Source organism: Dysidea avara, chromosome 3 (assembly GCF_963678975.1).
Source record: "Dysidea avara chromosome 3, odDysAvar1.4, whole genome shotgun sequence".
NCBI classification, from domain to species: domain Eukaryota; kingdom Metazoa; phylum Porifera; class Demospongiae; order Dictyoceratida; family Dysideidae; genus Dysidea; species Dysidea avara.
In genome coordinates this window covers 13,890,865-13,899,653 of record NC_089274.1, presented here as the reverse complement: position 1 = coordinate 13,899,653, position 8,789 = coordinate 13,890,865, and the positions used below count along the sequence as shown (strand labels likewise).

Here is an 8,789-nt window from a genome sequence, read left to right as displayed (position 1 = left end):
TACGACGTAGATTACAGCACTTCCATATATGTTCGTCTCATCGACCATGCCACGGAGAAATATACGACATAGATTACAGCACTTCCATATATGTTCGTCTTATCGACCATGTCACGGAGAAATATACGACGTAGATTACAGCACTTCCATATATGTTCGTCTCATCGGCCATGTCACCGAGAAATATAGACTACGACGTAGATTACAGCACTTCCATATATGTTCGTCTCATCGACCATGTCACGGAGAAATATACAAAGTAGATTACAGCACTTCCATATATGTTCGTCTCATCGACCATGCCACGGAGAAATATACGACATAGATTACAGCACTTCCATATATGTTCGTCTTATCGACCATGTCACGGAGAAATATACGACGTAGATTACAGCACTTCCATATATGTTCGTCTCATCGGCCATGTCACCGAGAAATATACGACGTAGATTACAGCACTTCCATATATGTTAGTCTCATCAACCATGTCACGGAGAAATATACAAAGTAGATTACAGCACTTCCATATATGTTCGTCTCATCGACCATGTCACGGAGAAATATACGACGTAGATTACAGCGTATGAAACACGTGTATCAGCGCGTGAATATGAAAATCACCTAAGGTTGGCTAAATTTGATTTATTTATTAATGCTTTACAGCACAAGTGCTGAAGGTCTGTATGAATGCAGAAGAACGGCTTAGAAGAAGGAGACAGCTATACAGATTGAGAAGGGACCGAGAAACACCAGAAGAAGCTGAAGAAAGACGAAGGAGAAACAGAGAATACACGGTACTTCATACTACACCTGGCTATACTAATAGCTAATATCCAAGGTACTATTATACCTTTGTGTAGATGGTGTAGATGATCATTTCTTATAAATTGACCACTGTACAATCATGTCTATAACATTAAAGGGATTTATAGTTCCTCTTATTTATAGCTAACAAAAAATCTGCTGAGTTCACCATCCAGTTGAACACTGCATGACAATCAGTAGCTGGCTACCTAGAGAATTGCAATAGCTATAATGCAGTTAATATAGCATGCATATATTATACCACTTACAAACAGTAGCAAGATCTCATTTGAGCTATCTCTGTTTCATCACATCGTGCTACCACGTTCACTTGAATATACACTCATCATCAACTACCTATTGCTGCTATGCATACTCCCATTAAATAAGGTTCACAAGACGTCCAATAGACTGTTGACTAATGGTGGACTGTGACAATCTCAAAACCTGAAAAAATATGCAAGTGCATACAAACATCATATCAGCAGCAGAGTACACACATCAAGCTGTATCATAACATCTTTTTCACCTACATTCATATCAATGATTCATTACACCACTGAGTTTAGTTGCACGGGTATACAAGTACACTGATGAACACCTGCAGTGTGCACTGTCAAGGCCACGGCATTTTGACACCGTATAGTATTACAAAATTGTCAATTTCAAAGTGTAAGAAAATAAATCACTTGAGTACCACTTTTGATTCTTTCTGAAGATACAGTAAATTCTCAAATTCTGCGTACAGAATTAATTTGCTTTTAAAAATTTTAGGAAGCACAAAATAGGGCTATAATTTTAATGGAGGAAATGTGGTCAAGTATTTCATGAATCCCCCCACCCCCCCCCCCCCATAATAAAAATGTGGCCATTACTATGCAGAGATTATCTGTACATTACACGACTCAAAATTTTCAATGTATCATACAGTACAGTAGTACTGTGTAGTGGGATCATGGAGGTACGTACGAGCTTTCTTGCCCAAAAATATCATCCAAAAACCTTTTCTTCATGACAGCTGGCAGTATTGGTTAGACATAACCAAGCCTATACAGGGGCAGCTCCAGGAGGTTTCGGAGGTTTCTGGAAACCGGTCACATTCAGATCAAGATACTCTAATAGAGCAATCAATCACTCTAATAAAGCAGTCACAATATTCAGAGCAGCAGTGTAGCAAGCTATGTAGCTATAAATAGGGACTTTTATGTACTTTATCAGTGATATAGTTAGTGGAGGGCAGTTATTCTCAGCAAGCAGTTACATTTAATTTTTTTTGGTCTTCACCAAAAATCTAGCTATGCTCTTGATCAGAAACCAGTCACCAAAAATCCTGGAGCTGCCTATGCCATAAATATTTTCAGAGTGACCCCAAACTCTTCTTAAAAATTTTTTTATTAGCTGAATTTTCTGCTGACTACCTGATACCTTCAGCCAAGTATAATTCGACCATGGTTAAGGCTACAGGCTTGATTTATTCACGGTTCAACATCACTTTTCCCTGAGACGTGCCCTTTTGTCAACCACAACTGTGTAAAGCATTATACAGTACAGTAGTCTAGTACTGTATATTAGTGATCATGCCCTATCTCACAAAACATATTGACCAGAAACCACAACTTCATGACATTTGGGCAGTATTGTTAGGCCCAAAAGTACAGTGTGACCCAAAATCCTTCCAATAGGTCAATTCTAAAAAAATTCATTAATAACTGGCTGACTGACTGACTGATGCCTTCAGACAAGCTTAATTGGGGCGAGCCTGAGCGAGTCCCACAATTGCAGTACTCGATTCGACCGTACGATCGTCGCGTTCCCAAACGTTTACCGAAAGAACACGGAAAGTCCCACACCGTTAGTAGTCCATTGGACCGTACGATCGTCGCGTTCCCAAACGTTTACCGAAAGAACACGGAAAGTCCCACACTGTTAGTAGTCCATTGGACCGTACGATCGTCGCGTTCCCAAACGTTTACGCAAAGAACACGGTAATACATATGGCATGGTTAGCAATGTGGAAAGCGAAGAAGCTAGAGCAAAAAGGCTCAGGTGAAGAAGAGAGTGTGATAGAGAGTGTGATAGACTTGAAGAGAGAAGAAGACCGCGGAAGAGACACGCAAGGTTTGTGTTCAGTAGTATGCCAGCTGATCGCCCAATGTGACACTGGAACAGAAAAGAAAACTAAATGATAAAATTAATTAAGATGTTGCCTGTGCTTTAAATAAAATAAAGCAGCAGTATTTTAACAGCTCTCTCCTTGGTGCATCCCATGCTAAAATCCAATTATGCATGCAAAGGCTTCAGTAAATTACCACCTTTAAAAGTAAAGGGGTTGTTGATATGTTTCTGATCAACGATGTAAAGGTGCTTATAATATCTTTGCTGAGAGCTGTGCTATCACCTTATGCCATAGATAATATATACCTCAGGACGCCTTCTTATGCCAAGAGTAAATACTTTGCTCTTGCCCATAGTACACTAAGCAAGATTGCCAAATTTTGGTAATCAGCATGGTTTTATTGTTATCTGAAAAAGAAAATATTACGGTTTGATACACACTTATCAATCATACTCAAAATTAGCTACAATTACTGTATAAAGTGTTTTAATCATGTAGCTCATTTGCTCTCCATCATTGCTACTACCACAGACTCATCAAATCTGAAGGACGAGGAAGCATGTAACTCCACGTACTCTCAATGTGGACAGCACTGAAAAATTCAAACATACGAAACATTTCTTAACATAATATATTCCTTATCTAGGAAAAGTTCTGACATACCATAAAGAATGATGTAATTGTAGCATTGTAGCTCTACAAATAATTATTATGGAGCTTCGGACTCGATGAGCTCCTGATAATACACATAACTCATCGTCTCAGGCTCGCCCCATCATGCTTTTAGCATCTGTCTAGTTTACTCAATTGAACTTAAAATTCCTATTACTTGTATTTGTATATGTACTGAATCATTATAAATGTACTGTATACACGTATAAAGCTTGGCAAATTCTATGTGCAATTTCTACTGCATAGACTACACAAATTTACCTTTGAATAAATAGACATGGTCATCACAATCCGGCACATCATCCCGTTCATTTGACTAACATAAAATACCCATATACCCAAAAGAACTGAAAAGAATGTCAACACAGTTATCCCTGCAGCATAGAGGTAAGCATTTCTGGTGGCTGTTTGTATATCTTCTTTTTGATCGACCAGTTCAGAATTATTTGAAGCCCTCAGTAAAGACAGCTCCTCTTCCAGACTATTCTTCTCACAGAAATATTGAGACAGATAACCAACAAGTATGGACTGGCCAATTTGAGGAAGGAGCTGTTGGAAGCACACATATACACTTTTTTTATACATACATACATACACACATACACACATACATACATACATAAATACATACGTACATACGTAAGTGTATGTATGCATGTTACAATACTAACAAATATAAAGAATAGGATTCCATGTATTAGTAGACGCCACTTCAAACACTGCAATATTGCAAACCACAGTCGAGGTGTTAGTCCCCTCTTATGGCGCTGGAGTTCATCATTCCAGTATCTACAATGACAACACACTACTAAGCAGAGCATTGTGTTAAGAGAATACCACATAGCACAAATTTTTGACACAGAAGTATCTTGACAAATTGAACAATCAAGTATTATTTTAACAAGTAAGATTTCACAAAATGTTCTTGTGGACTATCAAAAATATAAAATTTTCAAGTGGGGATCTTTTTTGACAAACAGCAAACAAATTTCTCAAAAATTTCTTAAACTTTTGCGCTATACACTACAATAAACTTTAGGTAGCACAACTCACACAACAATAAATTGTCATTGATAGAGTTCTTATATCACTCGATTCCCTGAAACTTCACTGTCCCTTAACAAGTAACATAGTGATGACTAACTTGTTAAATTTCTTCACTAAAATTTGTGATTGAGCTCCTTTAGGAGTAGCATAGAGATCATCTTGTTTCAACTCTCTTTTGTACCCTATCCAGATCAGTGGGTCTAGCCAACTAGTAGAAAAGTCATAATTCTGTTAATGTATGAAAATCATTTCTGGTATCAGATACAAATTACTCAGTACGGACATATAACTGATACATGGAATATTCTGAGACAAACCTGACTTCTAAAGGTGAACATCGATCAAAGAAATCTTATTTTTATTGTTCACTTTTAGCACAAAAAGACACTTAAGTGATTACTTAATAGTCTAGCATATAAATTTTTTAGTTTTTTAAATTGTATTACTGCCTTTTTTAACCAAAATAAAAGCAATTCACCATAAAAATTTATGTACAAATCACCATAAAAATTTAAGGAATGAATTTTATCTTTATGGAAGGGTCTTTACATATACGGTATTTGACCAGTTAAAAGCCGTGGCTTGTATAATATCCGCTCCCAGATAGTAGCTGCTCCACAGCCTAGAATTATTGTCATAAGAGCCATCCTCGTATAAGAGCTGCAGCTTGTATCTGAACATACTGTTGTAAGTGTTGACTAGACACGTTTGAAGCAGAAACCAGGCAAAGGAGTTGTTTTAAGCCAGGAAATAGCATTTTTGAGAGAAATTAAAATGAATAACAGTATTGACAGATGATTAAACAAGGGTCTCGCGTGGCCAGATCTTCTTTTTTTCTTTTTCATTTGGTCGAGAAAACCAAATGAAAAAGAGAAAAAAAAGGTCTGGCCATGCGAGACTACTCGTGAATCCATATAAACGCTGCGGGCTGCTGCCACATAAGCTCATAGTAGCCGCCTTCATATAGTAGCTGCAGGGTTTTGCTTGCTGAAAGTTATAGTAGCCGCGGCTATAAACTGGTCAATACGGTATATACTCGCAAATGTATTGATTTTGAATTCAAAAATCAACAAGAAAAAATTGATTTTTGATCTTCAGGGGTGTAGGAAGATATTTAACTTATGGGTGCCCAGTGGTAAAGCTGAAGACCAAAAACAAAAAAAAAAAAAGGTCGTGACAGCTTTATTAGAGTCATTGACTGCTCTATTAGAGTATCTCGATCTTTTCAGTAATATGTACAGTGTGCTGACACCCATTAGTTACGCAACTGGAAATATTTATGGGTTCCCAAGCACCCATGGCACCCATGCTTCCTACGCCCCTGATCTTCGTTCCAGAATAGTCAAAAGGTGCTGCACAGCCTCAATATTATGCTATAATAACAAGCTTACTTGTGGCATGTCGTGTTCTAACAAATCTCCCTTGTAGTTACCTTTTATGGTAAATCATTGCTTTCTTTATTTAAGCAATATAGCTTAATTTTTGCAATGACATGTTTCTTTAGAGACATGTATAAAAGCACCACAAAATTATTTGAAGTACTTATGCTTTGTTAATAACTGCACCCCTGAACAATTTACCTTGTAAGGTGGCTCTATCGGGGGTGCAACTATGCAGAGAGATCGAAGTACCTTAATAGCAATACAACAGCCAATAAAACAGTCACACACTAGAAGATCACTAAGGGGGGTGAGGTGCTGTGTTTGAGTGATCAGATGTGATTTTGTGTTCAATCATTACTATTGTTAAGGGGTGTGGTCGAATCTCTTGTGCATCTACACAGGTGTCCAATACCTCTTGCAGTAGTGTATTAAGCACTTCAAATGATTTTGTAGCATCTCAACACGTTCCTCAAGTAAAGTGTCAATATACCGAAAATCAATGCCTCAATAATTGAATATGGTTTGTTTGCATAAAGAAGATGACAACCAGCATACTAATAAGAAATTAGGCAAGGGCACACACTTGTCCAAACTCCAAAAAGGCACTCCCAGACATGAGTTAAGTATTATGGCATACATGATGGTAGCCTTGCGACTATAGTCAGGCAGATAGGCAGACTATTAACTGAACAACTTTTAAAATTCAATATTCGACCTTTTGTAAAGGTTGTCTCACCTTTTTAGCAGCAGATTTTTGGTGATTTCTCTATGATTTTTGGTGACAGCATTATGGGGGGCACCATTTCGTTTGGGGGATCCCAGGGTGAGTACTGTACCATTCATAACATAAGTTATCCAAAAAGTGGTCACACGACCAAAAATCCCAGATTTCCACTGCAAAATGGATGATGCCTCAGCTCTTTTCATTGTTCCTGAAAATTTTCACACAGATTGACCTCAAGCAAATGCTAATATGTGACCAGATTTTACAGAACCGAACCAAATCACACATCAGGCAAAATCAAACTAACACCACCAGTGGATAGCTACACTATCGTACTACAAGTTTTGACCCTCAGCACTACTCAAACTACACGAGGCTGGTTTTAATAGACGTCTTTTCTGGGTGGTGTGGAGTGCCCAAATGGCGGTTTCAGGCCTTGTGAAGGACCTGGCTTGGCAAGAATCAGTGGTTTACTGGTGGACAGCCTTATAATGTTGGCCAGACGTGTTCTCTGTAGATTTTGCTACATATCAGCCACTAAGGAGCCAGCACAGCCCTGTAATCTCAAGTCTGGACTCAAATCGTGGTCTGCCTCCATTTTGAGGCCTATCTTTTACCCTCCCCGCCACCCCCCAGCCTCCACCCCTTTGTGAGCACTCGTGATACTACTTCGCTCGTCTAATTGCTCAGATTTCTATCTTATTTGGCGGGAAACTGTACAAGCAACTACAAGTACTGGAAGTGGCTTGAAAGATAACAGATTGATGCATCTTTTGTGTAAATTTCATACGCGTGCTTGCTATCCTTGGAGAGTTATGCTGGCTTCAATTCTTTAAAACCATTTATCTCGAAACTTCTAATGTGCGATTTGGATCGTTTTTCCAAAATCCAGTCACATATATTATTAAACTGTCAACTGTAAATATCCAAAAAGTGGTCACGTGGCCAACAATCCCATTACAGCTATACAGGATGTACTATATAGCACTACAAGATGTAGAAGTCTTCATTAAGGTAAGAAATACAACTTAGATCACGCTATACAATGATTTTGAATAAACTGTCCAATGCAACTAAATCTTTTGTTTCTTGGACTGAAACTAGTGTAAAAGTGGGTCGGTAGGTAGGTATAAATAAAATAATAGGTGGTAATAATTTTTTTAAAACTGAAGTTATGGCAACACCTTTAACTACGGCGTTCAATAACAAACTAGTAGTTCTGGTTATAGCTAAATGACCACACATCCATCCATGGTCTACTTTTACAACTCTTCTTGTAATAACCAAGCTCGCCCCACACATAGCAGATATGGATGGCCAACAATACATTGATGCCACAAACTCACATGATCGAACACGTGATCTTTAAAATTGGACAAAAACATTTCATTTACAAATTTTACGGGTGGGTCGGTCAGGTCTGAGAAACAAGAAATTTAGTTGAAGTGGCCTTGTGGTATTTTTGGTCAGTTGACCACTTTTTGTATGTTTTGTGTGTTAAACGTATGCTGATACCCAATGCTACAAGGACACTTGCTTGCTTTATAGGTCAGCCTGTGTGAAAATCTCCACATTGCTTCAGAAACAACAACAAAAGGAAGCACCTTCCTATTTGAGCTGGAAACCCTAACATTTGTTGGTTAAATGACATGCTGTACCTTAAGAACAGTTTAGAAATCAATGTTGCTTTCTTCCATGCATCTTTGGCGGGTGTCTCAAACACGAAGTCTGTATCCAGCGAGGCATCCTGCTCTCCTCTCGTAATCTGACGATCACCATCAGTTATCATTACACCGACTTGCTTCAATGTATAGACTGAGACTATGTACCACTTTGATTAGACCTCTTGTCACGAGCAACCTCTTCGCTCGACCTCTCGTCACCTGTCACGAGGGGGCGCTTATAGACCTGGTACCGGTATTTTTTCGAATAAGCGCATGCGCTACCTGGTCTAGCGTAGCCAGACGACTACTTTTCTTTTGGGTGGGCGTCGGGAAAAGTCCGACGCCTACACAAAAGAAAAAGGGGTTTTCCTTGTAAACAA

General features: G+C 38.5%; 1 protein-coding gene across 5 annotated transcripts; it reads right to left on the bottom strand.

The window, feature by feature from the left end:
* Nucleotides 1-540: 540 nt before the first annotated feature.
* LOC136249483 (ATP-binding cassette sub-family C member 4-like) lies at nucleotides 541-8,680 on the bottom strand. Of its 5 annotated transcripts, none has more exons than XM_066041501.1 (7): nucleotides 8,404-8,541; nucleotides 6,758-6,953; nucleotides 4,737-4,847; nucleotides 4,264-4,381; nucleotides 3,854-4,141; nucleotides 1,074-1,251; nucleotides 541-1,030 (listed from the first exon to the last, which is right to left on the bottom strand). In XM_066041501.1, the coding sequence occupies exons 2-6, from the start codon at nucleotides 6,946-6,948 to the stop codon at nucleotides 1,186-1,188; spliced, it is 774 nt and encodes a 257-aa protein (XP_065897573.1). In that variant the 5' UTR covers nucleotides 6,949-6,953; nucleotides 8,404-8,541; the 3' UTR covers nucleotides 541-1,030; nucleotides 1,074-1,185. The 5 variants fall into 5 exon arrangements, with proteins under 5 accessions (XP_065897573.1, XP_065897572.1, XP_065897575.1 ...); XM_066041500.1 differs by having other exon boundaries at nucleotides 541-1,013; XM_066041503.1 differs by lacking the exon at nucleotides 6,758-6,953 and having other exon boundaries at nucleotides 692-1,013; nucleotides 8,404-8,680.
* Between the last annotated feature and the right edge of the window lie 109 nt (nucleotides 8,681-8,789).

Bases quoted from the DNA above. Each gene is read 5' to 3' on its own strand.
- LOC136249483 (XM_066041501.1), bottom strand. From the start codon at position 6,948: ATGAAAAGAGCTGAGGCATCATCCATTTTGCAGTGGAAATCTGGGATT. The intron at 4,848-6,757 runs GTGAGACAACCT...CTTTTCTACTAG, and splicing joins AAAAATCTGCTGCTAAAAAG to TTGGCTAGACCCACTGATCT. The intron at 4,142-4,263 runs GTTAGTATTGTA...TGCTTCCAACAG, and splicing joins GAATCCTATTCTTTATATTT to CTCCTTCCTCAAATTGGCCA.